This window comes from Poromitra crassiceps (assembly GCF_964638095.1).
Source record: "Poromitra crassiceps genome assembly, chromosome: 13".
Taxonomy (NCBI): Eukaryota; Metazoa; Chordata; class Actinopteri; order Beryciformes; family Melamphaidae; genus Poromitra; species Poromitra crassiceps.
The window spans coordinates 2,966,285-2,990,251 of NC_139644.1; the positions used below are offsets into that span (position 1 = coordinate 2,966,285).

The following is a 23,967-nucleotide window of genomic DNA, read 5'->3' on the forward strand; positions in this document are numbered from 1 at the left end:
AGTCCGGTGCGGCTTATATATGTAACAAACAGGCAATTTTGCTGCTGCGGCTTATACTCCGGTGCGGCTTATAGTGCGGAAATTACGGTAATCAAACTCAAAGCTCAAACTTTTGTAATGTTTTTAGGCAAACAATGTGTTTTTTATCAATTATTATTGTGCTTGCTGAAAGCAAGGCACAATTCTTAAAGTCCCCCTAAAGCCATGTTTCAAGATGTATATAAAATACTCAACTTTGAATAATAATTTGTGTCTGATGGTTTTTCCCACAAAAAGCTTAAATTATCTTGTTAAAATCCTTAAAATGACTTCCCCTACTTCTGCCTCATTAAAAAATCCAAAGCAACCAATCAGGGTGATCTAGAACCTAACTAGCCAATCACAGCATACAACACAGGATTTCAACACATTCTCACTCCCAGCTCGTGACAAAGTGACAAAAAGAAGGGTTCCTGACCGATCTGCAGTATATGACAAATTGCGAGTGAGAATGTGTTGGGGCTTTAACTGCTGAATACTGAACAGCAGTGTTGGGCAAGTTACTCTGGAAAAGTAATTAGTTACTGATTACTGATTACTCCTTAAAAAAGTAATAAAAGTTACTTTACTGATTACTTTTTCAAAAAGTAACTAGGTACGTTACTTGTTACTTTTTTTTACCCCAAATACCTTACACTTAAGTTGTTACATTTCTAGCATGTCACTGTATTCATTATTTTCGCTTTGGTATTACATAGGCAATGTTAAAAGAAACGCCAAAGGCATTTTACTTTGAAATTCGGTTAGAAAGAACAGGAAGTGCTGTGTTAAGACTGGCTAGCTTCACACTGGAAAAGACGTGAAATGACAGTCAGACAGATAGATAACGTGAGTGGTTGCTGTTACTGTCGGAGACGAGTGGTAATAAAACAACAACCTCAATGCAAACGTTTCAAGCTTCGTTGCTGAAAGAAAAGTCATGATGATCTGTCAACATTCCCTGGGCCGTCTGACTAGGTCAGAAGACTTTGACGAGAAGGTTAGGAAGTAACAAAGTGTACAACACTTACCCAAAGTGTATCTGTTAATCCAGTGAACTGTTACACCCAAGTCTACCTCACCCAGCGTCGCCTTCAATTTAACCTCCATCCCCGCATATTCTCTCTCGAGGTAGCCAGCAAACGTCTTTCTCTGTGTGGCAGCTTGATATTGTTCTTCGTGGCTAAGTATTTTCTCTATGATGCATCGATATGAGGGCGAGTCAAGAGTGCAAATAGGTAGCATCTGCCAAGCTGCTCGCACATAGTTTACAAAGGACAATAATGGTCCAGCTTTTGAACGCATATTTCTCTTGCTCGTCTCCTTCTTCTGACTCCATCATGCTTCGGTTTGTTTTGAAAGCCGGTGTGCACGCTCTGACGCTGTCGCGCGCACATACACGTCATAGATGATGTATATGTGTGCGCGACAGGTCTACCTGAGTCCGTGAGGATAAAATGTTTTCTTTTCTTCTTTTACATAGAAAACACTGCATTCTGGCAGGCAATGATGTAACGCAGTAACGCATGCGTTACTTGGATTAGTAACTGTAATCTAATTACTGTTTTGGAACTAATTACAGTAACGCGTTACTAAGTAACGCGTTACTGCCCAACACTGCTGAACAGTGATTGGCTCAAGGATTCGTGATGTCACAAATCATGCTTGTTGAAAACCACCTTTTCAGTGAGCTCAGAGAAACTTTCCACTTTCAGCAGATGATTGTGAAAACAGTCTTCTACTGTCAAACTCTGCACAGAGAAGCTCAGACATCAAACTGAAGGAACAAGAAGAACAATAGATTTTTGACTTTAGGGGGTCTTTACAATTCATTTGTCTTCTTCTTTATATCTGCCACCAATTTTGGGACGTAATAACTGCCACATCTTTCACACCACGCTTCTCTAATCCTCTCAGTAGAGGCCATGATGCGGTTATCAAATAGACATAGAAATCTAGAAATAAGATGCTTGGAGTGAGGAGGGCTCAGCAAAACATCGAAAAAGGCATGTTCATTTGGGAGCGTTTCAAAGGTTTGAATCTTGGCCCGAACATCATTTCTGATTTGCAGAAATCTGAGCCAGTTTGTGCCGGACAACTCAAATGTCCTTCTCAGTAGATCAAAGGATGCAAAATGATCATCTATATATACTGTAGGTCTTTGATGGAATCTAGCCCCTTCTCAAAACGTGCGGCTCATTGATGACAGGTATGCTATGTCTTTGCTAAGGGATTCGTCAAGCGGTCTGGGCGCTATTCGAGATTTTTTTTTCCCATTCACTAAAAGTGGTTGTGAAAAATCTTGCATTAAATTAGCTGTATCTCAAAAACCATATGATCCAGAGCGACCAAACTTAGTAGGAAGGTTCACAGATGGGCCTTTTATTATCCATGAAAAAATGCACCAATTGACCTGATGGTGGCGCTATAACAGCCCTCTTTACGTTTTGGTCCATAACTTTTGAACCGTAAGGTCCACAATCAAAATTATTTTTTCCCTGGATTCCTTGGGTCTTATCGCATCTACTGATATAGGCCACGCCAATTTCTGTCTTTATTTCCAATACATTTGGAAAAGCCGATAAATAGATATAATCCACTTCCAAAATTCTGTGGGTGGGGCCTACTTCACAAGGTGTGCAGGGCCACACAGGGGCCGCTATTTGGGGAACCCTGGTATATGATTATGGTATTTCAGTGATATATTGGCATGAGATTAATTCAACAGTTCTAAAAGTGGCGATAAGATGAGAGATTATAGGGTCATAGTTGACTCTACAGGTTTTGAGAGGAATGTTGGAGAAAATAATGTCCTGAAGTCTGCACGGGCTAGTCTCCTTCTCCAGTGACTGCCACGCCAACAATAGAACAATAGGCCGCCAGAGGTTTGATTTTATTCTAGATAAACAAGAACAACATCCAAGGGATATCCATGTAAAAGTGCAAACACTTCTTTCCCTGTTCTTGTCGAAACAGGACAACACAATAACACATAGCATCATAAACAACAGAACAGAACAGTCAAGAATAAAAAGAACAGGAAATATGAACCAACATACCGGTAAGTTTCTAAATCGATTTCAGATATCTTTTGTGGTCACATTATGCAATGTATCGCAGTGACGGGCAGGAGGTGATAAAGGTAGCATGGAGCTACAAAAATCTGTGTGGCAGGATGTTCATCTTTATAATGGAAGCTCGAGCTTGAAGTGAATTGGAGAGAGATGACCAATGCCCCAGGTCTGACTCCACCTGCCTAGACATAGTTACAATTATTTTTCACAAATTAACAATTGCAAACAATGTATGTTTTTATGTTGCCCTCTTGGCCAGGTTTTTTACCTGGTTAAAAAATAAAATAAAATAATATAAATAATCTAAAATATTAATGTTCATATTCGAATATTATTTTAATTTTTATATTTGAATATAGAATCTTCTTTGACAGCCCTAGCACGCAGAGAGCCGGAATCCTGTTACAGCCCAGCCAAGCAGAGGCTTGCCGCCACTTTATAGGACAGCAGGCCTGACCACAGGAGACTAACCTAACCCTAGCTGAGAACACATCTAACATGTACTGAGTTTTAACTTCCAGCCTTTCACTGTAGTTCACTTTGTGTGTGTGTGTGTGTCTGTGTGTCTGTGTCTGTCTGTCTGTCTGTGTGTGTGTGTGTCTGTGTGCAGATGGTGTGATGGCGTTGCTAAGGGAGCTGGGCCGTGGTTACCAGGCGCTGTGCTCATACAACTGCAGAGAAGCTGTGAGCATCCTGAGCTCTCTGCCCCCCCAGCACTACAACACAGGCTGGGTGCTCACTCACATCGGAACAGCCTACTTTGAACTGGCCGAATACACACAGGTAACACACACACACACATACACACACACCAGGCCCACACATTTCCAGGTGTTTGGTGTGGGTTGACATGTGACCTGTGAGCACAAAACTGGGTTCAGGAGTAACGAGATGATGTTTGTAGGCGGAGCGCATGTTCAGCGAGGTGCGTCGTATCGAGTCCTACAGAGTTGAAGGGATGGAGATCTATTCCACCACTCTGTGGCATCTGCAGAAAGACGTGGCTCTGTCCGCTCTGTCCAAAGACCTGACCGACATGGACAAGAACTGTCCCGAGGTAAGAACCTCAATCTCAGTCCTATTGTCCAGTGAATTCACAGGGTTTGATGGTTTTACATGAACCTGTTCAGAAGCTATATGCCCTTAATAGACGGTTTTAACTTGACAACATAAACATTCTAAATTGCCTTGCTAATACAATAGCTGACACGAAATAAGCAAATGAAGCAGGCCGCGTGGTTCACAGTGATTTTATAATGGCTAAGACGCAACGCGGCGTGCCGTAAAGCAGCGTGGCATGCCATAAAGCCCTCTTAGCCATCCATTGTAAAATCACTGTAAACTACAGCATCACACAATTATGAAAAAGCTGTTTATAGTCAGAAGCCCCACCCTCCTTCAGTGTGAAAGCTGTTTATAGTCAGAAGCCCCACCCTCCTTCAGTGTGAAAAGTGCTTCAGTTCTTCCTGGCCATGATCAAACATTCCATTACCCTAAGATTGATGAGAAATCCTCCTAACCTTTAGCCCCACCTCCATGGCTTCCATTGAACCTCTGTCTCTCTCTCTCTGTCCCTCTGTCTGTCTGCCCGTCTGTCTCTCTGTCCCTCTGTCTGCCTGTCTGTCTGTCTGTCCCTCTGTCTGTCTCTCTCACTCTGTCTGCCTGTCTGTCTAGGCATGGTGTGTAGCAGGAAACTGTTTCAGCCTGCAGAGGGAACACGACATTGCCATTAAGTTCTTCCAGAGAGCCATCCAGGTAAACGGTTGTTACCATAGTTCATCACACACACCCTCCACTATAGTAACTAATTATAAGTTCACTGCAATAACTACATTATAGTTATGTTAAGTTCACTGGAGTAACTCTACATTATAGTTATGTTAAGTTCACTGCAATAACTACATTATAGTTATGTTAAGTTCACTGGAGTAACTCTACATTATAGTTATGTTAAGTTCACTGGAGTAACTACATTATAGTTATGTTAAGTTCACTGGAGTAACTCTACATTATAGTTATGTTAAGTTCACTGGAGTAACTACATTATAGTTATGTTAACACGTTCACTGCCATTGGCGAGTCAACTCGTCAAGCAGAAACCAACGGTTGACTGCCAATGGCGAGTCAACTCGTCAAAAAAAAAAAAATTTTGACGGTGGGACGTTGATCTAACCCTTTTACATCTCCTATAAAAATATGAGAGCCACCGAACGTGTACAACCCATTCCACCGACCCACTAAGTGGCGACAGTGCTCTCCAGACTATTGAAAGCTGAGCCAAAACTGCAGGGAAAAGCTTGAGGAAGCCATTCTCATACTGTAGGCGAAAACGCTTTCGCGCTGGAGCACAACGGTGGCGCACAACGGTGGGGGGTTCCAAAAATAGACTGGGTGGAACACACTTTGAAACACGCAGCATAAAGCCCAGAATCGCAAAAGCTTCATCAAAGCTCTCAACCGAAACCCCAAGAAACGAGCGAGCCCATCCAGACTCGCCCGACGAGGGGCAGCCAGGCAGCACAGACAACAGAAACTCGCTTGTCACACACCCGCCCGCTGCAGCCACGGAGGGAGGAGAACACACACGGAGGGAGGAGTTTGAAGGAGAGGGGGGTTTCCTGCTGTTATGGAGGAAATTACTGTTCAAAACTATTGTTTAGATGTCTGACGTCTTACTGATGCCAAAAATAAATGGTTAAAGTGACTGTTCTATCGAATTTCACAAAAAGGCATTTTTCTCACCTTTCATTTTCAGACGCTGAAACCATGCTGTATTCAACTGCTAATGCCTACATAACTACTAACTCTACAAACTAACTCTTTTAGACAGAGAAAGCACACATTCTATTAGTTCTTTTGAGATATTTTGTGTTCACAAAATCCTAACAGAAAAGAATCCTCGGCTCTTGAAAGATGAGCCAGAATCCTCAAAAAAAAACCTTGGCAGAAGCTACCTACAGTATTGAAAAAACGGCTGGCAGTGAATGTGTTAAGTTCACTGGAGTAACTACATTATAGTTATGTTAAGTTCACTGGAGTAACTCTACATTATAGTTATGTTAAGTTCACTGGAGTAACTCTACATTATAGTTATGTTAAGTTCACTGGAGTAACTCTACATTATAGTTATGTTAAGTTCACTGGAGTAACTACATTATAGTTATGTTAAGTTCACTGGAGTAACTACATTATAGTTATGTTAAGTTCACTGGAGTAACTCTACATTATAGTTATGTTAAGTTCACTGGAGTAACTACATTATAGTTATGTTAAGTTCACTGGAGTAACTACATTATAGTTATGTTAAGTTCACTGGAGTAACTACATTATAGTTATGTTAAGTTCACTGGAGTAACTACATTATAGTTATGTTAAAGGATAATTTCGGTACTTTTTCAACCTGGACCCTATTTTCTTAACTTTTTATTTCTAAGTAATTAATCGGATCAACATTTTTATGCCTCCGCCGGCGATAGCCAGGCCTTATGGTTTTCGGGTTGTCCATCCGTACGTCCAATGTTCGTTAACACGATATCTCAGGAACGCCTTGACGGAATTGCTTCAAATCTGGCTCAAATGTCCAATTGGACTCGAGGATGAACTGATTCGATTTTGGTCGTCAAAGTTCAAGGTCACTGTGACCATTTTCATGCTCGTTAATGAGATATCTCAGGAAGGCCTTGATGAAATTTTGTCAAATTTGGCTCAAATCTCCACTTGGGCTCAAGGATGAACTGAGTAGAGTTTGGTGGTCAAACGTCAAAGTTCAAGGTCACTGTGACCTCGACTCAAGGATGAACTGAGTAGATTTTGGTGGTCAAAGTTCAAAGTCACTGTGACCTCGACTCAAGGATGAACTGAGTAGAATTTTGGTGGTCAAAGTTCAAGGTCACTGTGACCTCCCGACCGCCATTTTCATGCTTGTTAACGTGATATCAGGGATGGGCAACACATTTTTCGAATAATCGTTTTTATTATCAAAATCTATTTTTATTATTGAAAGTCTAAAATCGTTTATTGAGAATCTTGTCTTACTTATACAGTGTTTTCCCTTACCGGTTCCACGGCCTTCCGCTCTAAGGTGCTACAGCGCTCTGAGACCGGTGTGTGACCAGAGAGTAAGAATGAGTGCTCCCTTCCTGCTTGCATGCGCTTGTAACTCGTGGAGAAGCTTGCTTGTTGCGCCTGCTGAAGCTGCCAACAGAGTTCTGTGTGGAACCACTTTGAAAAACTAAGCGAAAATGAAGTGCAGTGCAAACTCTGTCAGGCAAAGCTGGCATATCATAAGTCGACGTCAACTATGCACAATCATCTGCGAAAGAGCAAACAAATGTCCTCATCGCAAAGATGATAGCGAAAGACATGCTTCCCATCAGCTTTGTTGAAGGCAAGGGTTTTCAAAGTTTGATGGAGTTTGTGGCGCCTGACCTTTCGGTCCCATCAAGAAAAACCACTGTCGCAAGACTGGATAAGCAATACAATGCTAAGGCGACGGAGCTGCGCACCGAGCTAACGAGCATTGAAAAGGTGTCTCTAACAACAGATGGATGGACAGCGCTGCCATCTGAAGCGTATGTGACGGTCACGTGTCGTAACATGAAGCGTATGTGACGGTCACGTGTCGTAACATGAAGCGTATGTGACGGTCACGTGTCGTAACATGAAGCGTATGTGACGGTCACGTGTCGTAACATGAAGCGTATGTGACGGTCACGTGTCGTAACATGAAGCGTATGTGACGGGCACGTGTCGTAACATGAAGCGTATGTGACAGTTACGTGTCATAACATGAAGCGTATGTGACAGTTACGTGTCGTAACATGAAGCGTATGTGACGGTCACGTGTCGTAACATGAAGCGTATGTGACGGTTACGTGTCGTAACATGAAGCGTATGACAGTTACGTGTCGTAACATGAAGCGTATGGGACGGTCACGTGTCGTAACATGAAGCGTATGTGACGGTCACGTGTCGTAACATGAAGCGTATGTGACGGTCACGTGTCGTAACATGAAGCGTATGTGACAGTTACGTGTCGTAACATGAAGCGTATGTGACGGTCACGTGTCGTAACATGAAGCGTATGTGACAGTTACGTGTCGTAACATGAAGCCTATGTGACGGTTACGTGTCGTAACATGAAGCGTATGTGACAGTTATGTGTCGTAACATGAAGCCTATGTGACGGTTACGTGTCGTAACATGAAGCGTATGTGACAGTTACGTGTCGTAACATGAAGCGTATGTGACGGTTACGTGTCGTAACATGAAGCGTATGTGACAGTTACGTGTCGTAACATGAAGCGTATGTGACAGTTACGTGTCGTAACATGAAGCGTATGTGACGGTTACGTGTCGTAACATGAAGCGTATGTGACAGTTACGTGTCGTAACATGAAGCGTATGTGACAGTTACGTGTCGTAACATGAAGCGTATGTGACAGTTACGTGTCGTAACATGAAGCGTATGTGACGGTTACGTGTCGTAACATGAAGCGTATGTGACAGTTACGTGTCGTAACATGAAGCGTATGTGACAGTTACGTGTCGTAACATGAAGCGTATGTGACGGTTACGTGTCGTAACATGAAGCGTATGTGACAGTTACGTGTCGTAACATGAAGCGTATGTGACAGTTACGTGTCGTAACATGAAGCGTATGTGACAGTTACGTGTCGTAACATGAAGCGTATGTGACGGTTACGTGTCGTAACATGAAGCGTATGTGACGGTTACGTGTCGTAACATGAAGCGTATGTGACAGTTACGTGTCGTAACATGAAGCGTATGTGACAGTTACGTGTCGTAACATGAAGCGTATGTGACGGTTACGTGTCGTAACATGAAGCGTATGTGACAGTTACGTGTCGTAACATGAAGCGTATGTGACAGTTACGTGTCGTAACATGAAGCGTATGTGACAGTTACGTGTCGTAACATGAAGCGTATGTGACAGTTACGTGTCGTAACATGAAGCGTATGTGATGGTCACGTGTCGTAACATGAAGCGTATGTGACAGTTACGTGTCGTAACATGAAGCGTATGTGACATCACGTGTCGTAACATGAAGCGTATGTGACATCACGTGTCGTAACATGAAGCGTATGTGACATCACGTGTCGTAACATGAAGCGTATGTGACAGTTACGTGTCGTAACATGAAGCGTATGTGACAGTTACGTGTCGTAACATGAAGCGTATGTGACAGTTACGTGTCGTAACATGAAGCGTATGTGACGGTCACGTGTCGTAACATGAAACGTATGTGACAGTTACGTGTCGTAACATGAAGCGTATGTGACGGTCACGTGTCGTAACACAACTGGGAAATGAAGAGTGCTGTTCTGCAAACCAGAGCAATGCCAGAGCGGCATCATGCAGAAAATGTGCTATCCACCGCTGCTGAAGAGTGGGGACTAATGGGAAAGGTTACTGCATGCGGTAACCCTAACCACTTCTCCTCAAGACTTCTCCTGAGTGAGACTTGGTCACACACAGCTACAAACAGACCAGACCTCTCCGTCTCTCTGACTCTCTTTCTGTCTCTCTCTCCTCTGTGTGTGTGTGTGTGTCTCCCTCTCTCTCTCTCTCTCTCTCTCTCTCTCTCTCTCTCTCTCTCCCAGGTGGATCCAGGTTTTGCCTATGCCTATACTCTGTTGGGTCATGAGTTTGTTCTGACGGAGGAGTTGGACCGAGCATTGGCCTGCTTCCGTAACGCCATCAGAGTCAACACCAGACACTACAATGCCTGGTACAATACACTACACACATATACTATAACACATGGTACAATACACTACACACAGATACTATAACACATTGTACAATACACTACACACATATACTATAACACATGGTACAATACACTACACACAGATACTATAACACATTGTACAATACACTACACACATATACTATAACACATGGTACAATACACTACACACAGATACTATAACACATGGTACAATACACTACACACATATACTATAACACATGGTACAATACACTACACACATATACTATAACACATGGTACAATACACTACACACAGATACTATAACACATGGTACAATACACTACACACATATACTATAACACATGGTACAATACACTACACACAGATACTATAACACTTGGTACAATACACTACACACATATACTATAACACATGGTACAATACACTACACACATATACTATAACACATGGTACAATACACTACACACAGATACTATAACACATGGTACAATACACTACACACATATACTATAACACATGGTACAATACACTACACACACATATACTATAACACATGGTACAATACACTACACACATATACTATAACACATGGTACAATACACTACACACATATACTATAACACATGGTACAATACACTACACACAGATACTATAACACATGGTACAATACACTACACACATATACTATAACACATGGTACAATACACTACACACAGATACTACAACACTTGGTACAATACACTACACACATATACTATAACACATGGTACAATACACTACACACAGATACTATAACACATGGTACAATACACTACACACAGATACTATAACACTTGGTACAATACACTACACACATATACTATAACACATGGTACAATACACTACACACAGATACTATAACACATGGTACAATACACTACACACAGATACTATAACACATGGTACAATACACTACACACATATACTATAACACATGGTACAATACACTACACACAGATACTATAACACATGGTACAATACACTACACACATATACTATAACACATGGTACAATACACTACACACAGATACTATAACACTTGGTACAATACACTACACACATATACTATAACACTTGGTACAATACACTACACACATATAATATAACACATGGTACAATACACTACACACATATACTATAACACATGGTACAATACACTACACACATATACTATAACACATGGTACAATACACTACACACATATACTATAACACATGGTACAATACACTACACACATATACTATAACACTTGGTACAATACACTACACACATATACTATAACACTTGGTACAATACACTACACACAGATACTATAACACATGGTACAATACACTACACACAGATACTATAACACATGGTACAATACACTACACACAGATACTATAACACTTGGTACAATACACTACACACAGATACTATAACACATGGTACAATACACTACACACAGATACTATAACACTTGGTACAATACACTACACCAGGGGTGCCCACACTTTTTCAGCTTGGGAGCTACTTTTAAAATGACCAAGTCAAAGTGATCTACCAAACATATTTATTTACAAACTTGGCTGCCACAGCGAGATCTGACTGGCGCACCTGTACGTCAATCAAGTGGCAAATGGGCCTATTAGCCTATCATCCATCCTCACTACGGCACTATGTAAAAAAAATAAAAAATTCTTCCCCTCAATGCCATGCGATCTACCACACTACCTTCGCGATCGACCGGTCGATCGCGATCGACGTATTGGGCACCCCTGCACTACACACATATACTATAACACATGGTACAATACACTACACACAGATACTATAACACATTGTACAATACACTACACACATATACTATAACACATGGTACAATACACTACACACACATACTATAACACATGGTACAATACACTACACACATATACTATAACACATGGTACAATACACTACACACATATACTATAACACTTGGTACAATACACTACACACATATACTATAACACATGGTACAATACACTACACACAGATACTATAACACATGGTACAATACACTACACACATATACTATAACACATGGTACAATACACTACACACATATACTATAACACTTGGTACAATACACTAAACACATATACATGGTGCAATACACTACACACAGATACTATAACACATTGTACAATACACTACACACAGATACTATAACACATGGTACAATACACTACACACATATACTATAACACTTGGTACAATACACTACACACAGATACTATAACACATTGTACAATACACTACACACATATACTATAACACATGGTACAATACACTGTATATTCACACACAGATACTATAACACATGGTACAATACACTGTATATTTACACACATATACTATAACACATGGTACAATACACTGTATATTTACACACAGATACTATAACACATGGTACAATACACTGTATATTTACACACAGATACTATAACACATGGTACAATACACTGTATATTCACACACAGATACTATAACACATGGTACAATACACTGTATATTTACACACGGATACTATAACACGGTACAATACACTGTATATTTACACACAGATACTATAACACATGGTACAATACACTGTATATTTACACACAGATACTATAACACGGTACAATACACTGTATATTTACACACAGATACTATAACACATGGTACAATACACTGTATATTTACACACAGATACTATAACACATGGTACAATACACTGTATATTTACACACAGATACTATAACACATGGTACAATACACTGTATATTTACACACAGATACTATAACACATGGTACAATACACTGTATATTTACACACAGATACTATAACACATGGTACAATACACTGTATATTCACACACAGATACTATAACACATGGTACAATACACTGTATATTTACACACAGATACTATAACACATGGTACAATACACTGTATATTTACACACAGATACTATAACACATGGTACAATACACTGTATATTTACACACAGATACTATAACACATGGTACAATACACTGTATATTTACACACAGATACTATAACACATGGTACAATACACTGTATATTTACACACAGATACTATAACACATGGTACAATACACTGTATATTTACACACAGATACTATAACACATGGTACAATACACTGTATATTTACACACTGTATATTTACACACAGATACTATAACACATGGTACAATACACTGTATATTCACACACAGATACTATAACACATGGTACAATTAAAGCAATATAGCATGAGAGCCAGTGTGTTGTGGCAAATATATCCCGCTGATCAGCTGTTATCCCACGAGGCCGCAGGCCGAGTGGGATAACTGCTGAGCAGCGGGATATATGCCACAACACACGCAGCTCGAGTGCTATATTGCTTTTATGAAACGGTTTCCAAGTATGATAATATAATACTATAAGTCCGACTGGCATGGCATTCTGGTAGAGTCAGTTGAAACACTACTGTAAGGCGGGACCGCAAGAACGTGCGGGTGATTTGATTGGATCGTTCTGGAGACTGAAGTTGACATTGGCCAATCCTGGCGCTTGCTGAGAAGCTGAGAGCTTTCTTGAAAGCCCGACACGCAGCTCGAGCGCAGCGCTGCATTCTCAGCGCTTGCTGAGAAGCTGAGAGCTTTCTGCAAAGCCCGACACCAACTAACGTTACGGGGTCAAATGCGGGGTTAACAGCCTTTTTTTTGCAAAGAAGACATTAGCCCGTGTCTATTCTTGTACAAAACATAATTTTCTGCGAAGTATTAGTAAAGTTATAAGCGAAGATCGATTCACAAGGTTCTGACAGCTGTCTCCGCCATTTGTTTTTTCTATATTGTCATTTGAGGTAACCAAAGCCTTTTAGTAAGAGAGTTGCCATGGCAACTCATAACCCATGGCCATGGGTTATGAGAGTGGGTTACGGGATTTATACAATGGCTGTGAACCAATCAGATTGCTTGATTTGAGAGAGCCGTTTTATAATACACTGTATATTTACACACAGATACTATAACACATGGTACAATACACTGTATATTCACACACAGATACTATAACACATGGTACAATACACTGTATATTTACACACAGATACTATAACACATGGTACAATACACTGTATATTTACACACAGATACTATAACACATGGTACAATACACTGTATATTCACACACAGATACTATAACACATGGTACAATACACTGTATATTTACACACAGATACTATAACACATGGTACAATACACTGTATATTTACACACAGATACTTTAACACATGGTACAATACACTGTATATTTACACACAGATACTTTAACACATGGTACAATACACTGTATATTTACACACAGATACTTTAACACATGGTACAATACACAGTGCGGATGAGACTGTATAGTTTATTATTATTTTATTTCTCTAGTCTAAGGTCTAGTCTAGTTTAGAAAGTGATTAAGTGGTTTATTGAGTCAAGTCTAGCAGGGTGCCTGTGGGGGATAGTCAGACCTGATCCTACAGTTATGATCCACAGTTCATGTTTAGAAGAGGCTATAGAGACTCACGGATCACGCCGTTGGATTCGTGGTGAGAAAATACATATAGTTCTTTAGAGGCATCTGACCTTCCGTTTCCTAGAAAATGTCAACATTTCTCTGATTGGATAATGGGAGGTCGACGCCAAATTTGTATCCAATCAGAGAAATGTTGACATTTTCTGGTAAACGGAAGTTCAAATCACAATGCCTGTAAAAGACTATGTATTTTTTCACCCCGAATCCAATGCTGCCATCCCTGAGTCTCTACGAGTTATGGTTGTGGAGATACGTCCACCCTGCCTGCAGGGCTACAGGAGAGAGATAGTGGGGGGTTGGGGGTTCCAAGTTAGTGACCAAACACTCTATTTCAGTGATTGCTGTCAGAATATAGAGCCATTTAACACTTATTCTAACACAAAAACATCGCTGAATGCAGCTTTAATTCCATGTTTTGTTAAATTTACTCATGTCTGCGTTGTGAGCGAGGTGCTACTCGATGTGCAGGTTAGATGTCCATTGTTAGCCAGAGCATGGTCATTTAAACCTGCTTTCTGCGTGAACTTTATGTTCCACCCTAGCATTTGGGTGTAACACTGCTCAATGTTTCATAGATGACAAATTACATCTTTAGGAAAAGTCATGGAATGAAATTTGAGTGAGATGAAATTTTGTGCATTAGAAAATGTAAACAAAAAATGTATACACAGAACATATTTATACACAGAACAGCACCATTCAAGTTAAAACCAGATGTACAACATGAAACATACAAGATGTAATATTCTGCTGTGTGTCTAATATTGCAGGTACGGTCTAGGGATGATTTACTACAAGCAGGAGAAGTTCAACCTGGCAGAAATACACTTCAAGAAAGCCCTTAGCATCAACCCTCAGAGCTCTGTCCTGCTCTGTCACATCGGAGTGGTACGTTTTCCTTTAGTAATCACTCATATGTTGGCATTCACATCAACACTCAGAGCGTCATCCTGTTCTGTCACATTGATCATTGATATTTCATCTTGTGGTGAGTACCCGAGTCACAACATGTACATAGAGCTTTTTGGCGTTTTTAGAAATGTGTGTTTTTGGTGACTTTGAATGGCTGTACCGTTTCCCCCAGTACTAACTGGATGAGTGTAACTCGCTGTATACTATTTGGAGAGTGACGGTAAAGGTATTGTGTATCTTGGTCATGTGTGGGCGATATTGCAAATAAACGAAACTCCCATAAAGTTGGCGTATCCCTTTAAGCACTCCGGGGTTCAGAGCAATGTATCATTGCATTCCATACTCATGGAATATCAAATGCATTCAATACATTTCTCTTTCTCTCAAAGGCTCCCTGCATTTACACAGGCCTAATACGAGGGATCAGCCGAGCAGCATTTTGGTAAACAAACCGTGTCACTGGGTGGCAACGGCAATGGAACCTTATGGAGCCCAAGTTGCGCGAGGCGTGAGTGTCTGCTCTAGCCGGCTTGACTCTGTTTACATTTTAAAAACTGCGACAGTTCACACAACTTTAACCCGACATGTATATATTATACATCAAACTATTGAGCTAATTCTGCTCTCAGAATGTCAAAATATAAGCGATGTGATGTATAGTTTTTGAGATATTAACGTTTGTTTGGCACAACTCATACTATTAACTGCCGCGGGGCTCCGCATTTCTGGGTGTCAAGTGACGTCACGCTGATTCGTCCTTTATATACGTGTATGTACCGGTATGTATATACTGTATATATATATATATATATATATATATATATATATATATATATATATATATATGTATGTATATATTATATATATATATATATATATATATATATATATATATATATATATATACACATATACACACACACATCTGCTGCTGTTGTTCTCTAAGTGCTGCTACTGCCTGTGAGATCTCTCCCGTTATGAATCAAAGGAGAGAAGCACATTCCACAGACCCGTGTGGTGGAGCTGCACTACAGAACAACATGACAACATGTCTGGCTTTTCTCTGTCAAAAGGCTTTTTCCTTTCAAAATAACTTGTTATGAAAGGCGACAAGAATAACTAAACCCTTTTTAAAGAGACCCTTATAGAAATAGGAAACAATTACTCAAAACAAGAATTCAGGTTCTGGTCCAAGAATGTGTTCAAATGTTAGGTAGTTTAATAAAGCGCTTTGTCAGTGAAAATGTGCAGGTTACAAGAGAATAAAAATGTAAAATACATGACAAATACAAATGATAAAACAGAGTATTTAGCAAAAAGCCCCATAAAACAGTGCTTAGATACATTTGGGCAGTTTCCATCTGTCAGCAGACAGGCCTTGGGTCGTCAAGTCCTCTTCAGTTCCACCTAGTTCCACCCCATTGGCAGACGCTGGACCGGAGGTTGATTCATGCCAGCGTATGGCATGTATGGCATGCTGGTAGGACGGTATTGGTTGGCAGGATACTCAAAGTGATGCAGGGTGTTGTTCTGCATGTTGGTTTTAGGACCTGGCGGAAGCTGATTAGTTGCAACGCTTCTCTAACTACGTTCCTGAACAGCGATCCTATTTCAGAACCCCCCCCCATCTGACTCCTGTTACTAGCCCAGTCCCGTGTGGCATCTAATGAGCTGGAAGGAATTTCCAACCCATCCTTATTATGTCCTCCATAACCCCCCAACACACACACACACACACACACACACACACACACACACACACACACACACACACACACTCACACTCTTGAATGGGCTTTCTGCCAACCATTTCCAGGATAAGCCCTCTCTCTATCCATAGAATGGTGCTAGCCAGGATTATATGGGTAGTCACCATGTGACTGTCATCTGTGGACAGGACCGCCCGTTTTAGATGGTTTGGCTGGCTTTGTGAGGGGCAGTACAGTCCCCATGACTCCTCACTAACTGACACTACCAAAGTATCTCCCTTGGGCTGGGGCCTCTCGACAGTAACACTACATAGTGTTAGGTGCTTACCCTAGGAAGCCTAGGTGATGTCTGACAGTAACATTACATAGTGTTAGGTGCTTAGCCTAGGAAGCCTAGGTGATGTCTGACAGTAACACTACATAGTGTTAGGTGCTTAGCCTAGGAAGCCTAGGTGATGTCTGACAGTAACATTACATAGTGTTAGGTGCTTAGCCTAGGAAGCCTAGGTGATGTCTGACAGTAACATTACATAGTGTTAGGTGCTTAGCCTAGGAAGCCTAGGTGATGTCTGACAGTAACATTACATAGTGTTAGGTGCTTAGCCTAGGAAGCCTAGGTGATGTCTGACAGTAACATTACATAGTGTTAGGTGCTTAGCCTAGGAAGCCTAGGTGATGTCTGACAGTAACACTACATAGTGTTAGGTGCTTAGCCTAGGAAGCCTAGGTGATGTCTGACAGTAACATTACATAGTGTTAGGTGCTTAGCCTAGGAAGCCTAGGTGATGTCTGACAGTAACACTACATAGTGTTAGGTGCTTAGCCTAGGAAGCCTAGGTGATGTCTGACAGTAACATTACATAGTGTTAGGTGCTTAGCCTAGGAAGCCTAGGTGATGTCTGACAGTAACACTACATAGTGTTAGGTGCTTAGCCTAGGAAGCCTAGGTGATGTCTGACAGTAACATTACATAGTGTTAGGTGCTTAGCCTAGGTGATGTCTGACAGTAACATTACAGTACATAGTGTTAGGTGCTTAGCCTAGGAAGCCTAGGTGATGTCTGACAGTAACACTACATAGTGTTAGGTGCTTAGCCTAGGAAGCCTAGGTGATGTCTGACAGTAACATTACATAGTGTTAGGTGCTTAGCCTAGGAAGCCTAGGTGATGTCTGACAGTAACACTACATAGTGTTAGGTGCTTAGCCTAGGAAGCCTAGGTGATGTCTGACAGTAACACTACATAGTGTTAGGTGCTTAGCCTAGGAAGCCTAGGTGATGTCTGACAGTAACATTACATAGTGTTAGGTGCTTAGCCTAGGAAGCCTAGGTGATGTCTGACAGTAACACTACATAGTGTTAGGTGCTTAGCCTAGGAAGCCTAGGTGATGTCTGACAGTAACATTACATAGTGTTAGGTGCTTAGCCTAGGAAGCCTAGGTGATGTCTGACAGTAACACTACATAGTGTTAGGTGCTTAGCCTAGGAAGCCTAGGTGATGTCTGACAGTAACACTACATAGTGTTAGGTGCTTAGCCTAGGAAGCCTAGGTGATGTCTGACAGTAACACTACATAGTGTTAGGTGCTTAGCCTAGGAAGCCTAGGTGATGTCTGACAGTAACACTACATAGTGTTAGGTGCTTACCCTAGGAAGCATAGGTGATGTCTGACAGTTACATTACATAGTGTTAGGTGCTTAGCCTAGGTGATGTCTGACAGTAACACTACGTAGTAGGGGTGGGGGGGAAAATCGATTCACCTAAGTATCGCGATTTTTAATGTCACGATTTTTTGAATCAATCTTTTATTCCAGAATCGATAATCGCAAAAAAAAAAAAAAAAAATTGGGGTGCTTGCAGTCAGGCCACTCACTGAACAGCAGGCCAGACGCCGCCTACTGGTTTACTAGTGGTTTTATTACTTTATTAGTTAGTCTGAAGTAATGATTACACTTCAGGGTTAAAGTGGGTGCATCTCATTGTAAAATTGGACTTCAAACGGCACAAATCTGGCATCAAACGGCCCAAATTGGGCTTCAAACGGCCCAAATTTCACACGCGTCGGCCCATATCGGCCTGGCCTGCTTGGTATCTAATGCCCGGCCTGAATTATGATCCCAGTCCGCCCCTGTTTTTAACTATATCGCCCAGCCCTACTCATGATATATAATATACAGTCTCTAGTGTATGATTCAACTTTTCCCATGTTCTAATCTAGTGTAAAAAAGCAAACTGAAAAAAGAAATGAAAAAAATAAACAAAAATCGCAATAAATCGTAATATCGAATCGCAATAATCGTAGAATCGCAATACTTAAGAATCGCAATATAAATCGAATCGGCACCCAAGAATCGTGATAGTATCGAATCGGGAGATAAGTGAATCGCCACAGCCCTACTAGGTGATGTCTGACAGTATTGACTGCTGTGTTTTTAGACCATCAGCTCAGTGGGACAGGAGGGGCTAAATAAAGGGTGAGAGGTTGGGTGGAGCTGGGCTGTGTGACTGGTGGGGGAGAACCTACAATGTTGTTGTAGTTCCTGTTGCTACTGTTAGATATACTAAATGGCAACTGTTACTGATCCCTTAACACAATTACTTGTTTGACTATAAAAAAAGAAAACATCTATTATATATATTGATTTATAAAACGGCTCTCTCAAATCAAGCAATCTGATTGGTTCACAGCCATTGTATAAATCCAATAACCGAGTCCAATAACCCATGGCCATGGGTTATTGGACTCGGTTATTGGTTGCCATGGCAACTCTCTTACTAAAAGCCTTTGGTTTAAAAAAAAACAAATGGCGGAGACAGCTGTCAGATCCTTGTGAATCGATCTTCGCTTATAACTTTACTAATACTTCGCAGAAAATGATGTTTTGTACAAGAATAGATGCGGGCTAATGTCTTCTTTGCAAAAGAAAGGCTGTTAACCCAGCATTTAACCCCGCATTTAACCCCGTAACGTTAGTTGGTGTCGGGCTTTGCAGAAAGCACTCAGCTTCTCAGCAAGCGCTGAGAATGCAACGCTGCGCTCGAGCTGCCTGTCGGGGTTTCCAGAAAGCTCTCAGCTTCTCAGCAAGCGCCAGGATTGGCCAATGTCAACTTCAGTCTCCAGAACGATCCAATCAAATCACCCGCACGTTCTTGCGGTCCCGCCTTACAGTAGTGTTTCAACTGACTCTATCAGAATGACATGCCAGTCGGAGTCGGACTTATAGTATTATTATTATTATTATATTATCATACTTGGAAACCGTTTTATCAAACAATATAGCACTCGAGCTGCGTGTGTTGTGGCATATATCCCCCTGCTCAGCAGTTATCCCACGAGGCCGCAGGCAGATAACAGCTGATCAGGGGGATATATTTGGCACAACACACTGGCTCTCATGCTATATTGCTTAAATATATATAGTATTAACTCCGCATTTAACCCCGCATTTAACCCCGTAACGTTAGTTGGTGTCGGGCAAGCCCTGAGAATGCAACGCTGCGCTCGAGCTGCCTGGGTTTCCAGAAAGCTCTCAGCCAAGCGCCAGGATTGGCCAATGTCGACTTCAGTCTCCAGAACGATCCAATCAAATCACCCGCACGTCTATCTTCTTGCTAGAGGTCCCGCCTTACAGTAGTGTTTCAACTGACTCTCAGAATACCATGCCAGTCGGACTTATAGTGTTATTATTATTATATTATTATACTTGGAACCCTTTTATAAAAGCAATATAGCACTCGAGCTGCGTGTGTTGTGGAATATATCCCCCTGCTCAGTTGTTATCCCACTCGGCCTGCGGCCTCGTGGGATAACAACTGATCAGGGGGATATATTCACCACAACACACTTGCTCTCGTGATATATTGCTTAAATATATAGTATATTAATGGTGATTTATTATAGCCAGTAATTTGCAGTCTGTGTTGGCATAGGAACCGTGGAACCTTATAACATAAAGATTCAGGGCGGAACACAATTCATGCATCATTACTGGAAGTTTGGAAGTTGAGAGTGAAATGAGTGTCATATGTACACACTAGTCTACTAGGCATGGGTCGATTTCCGGTTTTACCTGTTCGGTTCGGTGTACGAGCCCAAACCGGTTTGATCACGTGCCAACTGTTTTTTTTTCTTTAATTTTTTTTTTGAAAACCTATCGGAAGCAACCGCACGGTGGAAAAAAGCAGACACTGTGATGTCATCAGATAGTTGTGCTGTATTTTCTGCTGTGTTGGCATTAGCATAAAACCTCAATTATGTTTCTCTGCCACAGCAAAGTAGTAATTGTGCTTAAGTAATGCCTGGTGTGTAACGTTAATTAATATCACTGCTATTATATTGTGTGTGTGTGTGGCTCGAGATCACTGATAATTACTGTTAAGTTGTGTGTTTGTGTGTGTGTGTGTGTGTGTGTGTGTAGGTGCAGCATGCGTTGAAGAAGTCTGATGCGGCTCTGGAGACTCTGAACAGAGCGATCAGTATCGACCCCAAAAACCCCCTGTGCAAATTCCACCGTGCATCCATCCTGTTCGCTAACGACAAGTACAAGGTAATTCATGCTAATTACAATTAACATGCTGTTTGTCAACGACAAGTACGAGGTAATTAATGCTAATTAGAATTAACATGCTGTTTGTCAACGACAAGTACGAGGTAATTAATGCTAATTAGAATTAACATGCTGTTTGTCAACGACAAGTACGAGGTAATTAATGCTAATTAGAATTAACATCCTCTTCGCTACCGACAAGTACAACGTAATTAATGCAAATTATCCTGTTCGCTAACGACAAGTACAAGGTAATCAATGCTAATTACAATTAATGTCCGGTTTGCTAACGACAAGCACAATGTAATTAAATTAACTGCATCGAAATTTACTAAATGTACATACTGTACATTGTAGGGGTGTCACGGTACACAAAAGTCACGGTTCAGTACGTATCTCGGTTTCGGGGTCACGGTTCGGTGCGAATTCGGTACAACGGGGAAAAAAGCAACAAATCAAAAAAAAAATCGTTTTTTTTTAATTGTGTTTTGCTTTTTACGCTCATTTTACCATCAGAAAAAGTGTCTAATAAGTGGGAATGAATAAATGTCCACTATTTAATAAGATCTAGGCAATCCGCACAAAAAAGTTTTACTCTCCAGCAGTGATTTTCAAAGTGTGGGGTGCGCCTCCCTCTCAGATGTCTGTATTCCAGCTGTTTGATGCATTTCCCTCCACTTTAAATCTTTATTGTACACAAGTTTGTAAACAGAGTGCATGTGGAGTAGCCTAATACTCCCACCCACCCCTCCCCCGATGTCTGACAGACAGCGGGGTGGGTTTCACTTTCCCAAGTTAAGTAGGCTAACATTTTAGCGAGTTTTGTTTACCATAATGATTATGTTCGGTCATCATAATGGATTATTGGAACATGACAAGGAGTCATCCCCTCTTCCTCACCACATCTTGCTTGTCATCTCACGCGATGTAAGTTGCTTGTTTACAAGTTAACAGCTTTGTCAGTGTTATGTAATGTTTAGCCGCGACGCGCAACTATAAAGGACTAAAGGAAAGTCCTTTATAGTTGCGTGTCGCGGCTCCGTAACGTTACATTAGCAAGCTTACCTCATTGGCTTGATGTTGACAGAATTTGCAAAACAGCTTATCGCCTGAGTCATAAAAGTCATTAGGATACTGCTCTGCACTCGCTTTTTTGACGACGGTAAAGGGGGGGGCAGCTGGACGCTTCAATATTGTTGTTGTGGTTTTGTGAAGTAGCATGGAAGCGACGTACACAGGCTGGAGCGACCCCCGGTAATCTTTCCTCTCCACAAAACTTTCCATTCCGTGAATGTGGAGTTCTATGGCTCTTGTGTTGTTTTGGTGTGTCTTCTTCTGTGGCGTCTATGATGCGTGATTTCTAACCCCACATAGGATAAGCAATAACCACGCCCTGTGGCGCTGGGATTGGCCAGGAGCAACACTGGAGGGCACGCAGCCCAGCGATTTCATGAACAAACTGAATAGCTCTTGAGAACGGACAGCGATTTCGAGAGCGGACATTGAAATGAATTATGGTCACCTAATAATAAGTATAATAATTGTAATCTACACAATGTACACAATCTACAAAAACATGCAATAATATAAAGGGTGTTGTGTTCACGTTCATAGCTCATATAATATAATGTATCATATCGTTAATTTCAAGCTCAATTCTTACCCAGAGAAAAGGTAGGCCTACAGCACTGAAAATGTAACAAGCAATAGTTTTTTAAACCTCTTTATCTTAAAAGGTGAAAAACCCCAGGTGCTTTAGTCCCAAGCTTCAATGCTCCTGGCCAATCCCAGCGCCACAGGGTGTGGTTATTGATTATCCTATGTGGGGTTAGGAATCACGTGTCTATGATATTCAAACAGCGTTTAGGTGCTTTACCACCACCTTCTGGATTTGACGTATTCGTCGTGTAGCTCCATGCACTGAACCGTGACACCCATACCGTGACGTCACGTACCGTGACACCCCTAATACATTGACATCCATCCTGTTGGCTAATGACGAGGATAGACTGATGAGTGGAGTCAAACTAGCATGTAGCTGCTGGGAGCTGGAGAGAGTTGCAGGTGACTCGTGATGTTAAGTTTTCTGTTTCCTATGAAGAATACATCCCACAGATCCTCTCAACTCGGTGTGTCTCTCTCACTAGCTGCACATACAACACAACGTAGAACGAGAGCAGAAATCTGTCTGTTGCACTAGTAATTGGCTATCTAGAGAAGATGTGCTATGCTCTGCTAGCTGTGATGCTAATTTATCGCTATGTTTAACTCCATCGATAATAACAAGCTTAAATTCTCAATAGCTGCAACCA

The 23,967-nt window shown here is 41.2% G+C and overlaps 1 protein-coding gene across 2 annotated transcripts in view; it reads left to right on the forward strand.

The window, feature by feature from the left end:
* cdc27 (cell division cycle 27) overlaps positions 1-23,967 on the forward strand; it is an 89,367-nt gene that overhangs the window by 63,137 nt on the left and 2,263 nt on the right. For both annotated transcript variants that reach the window (XM_083649420.1, XM_083649421.1), the window contains exons 12-17: positions 3,703-3,875; positions 3,997-4,149; positions 4,767-4,847; positions 9,717-9,844; positions 15,260-15,377; positions 21,527-21,655. In XM_083649420.1, the coding sequence (XP_083505546.1) occupies positions 3,703-3,875; positions 3,997-4,149; positions 4,767-4,847; positions 9,717-9,844; positions 15,260-15,377; positions 21,527-21,655 (782 nt within the window). The remainder of the gene's footprint in view (positions 1-3,702; positions 3,876-3,996; positions 4,150-4,766; positions 4,848-9,716; positions 9,845-15,259; positions 15,378-21,526; positions 21,656-23,967) is intronic.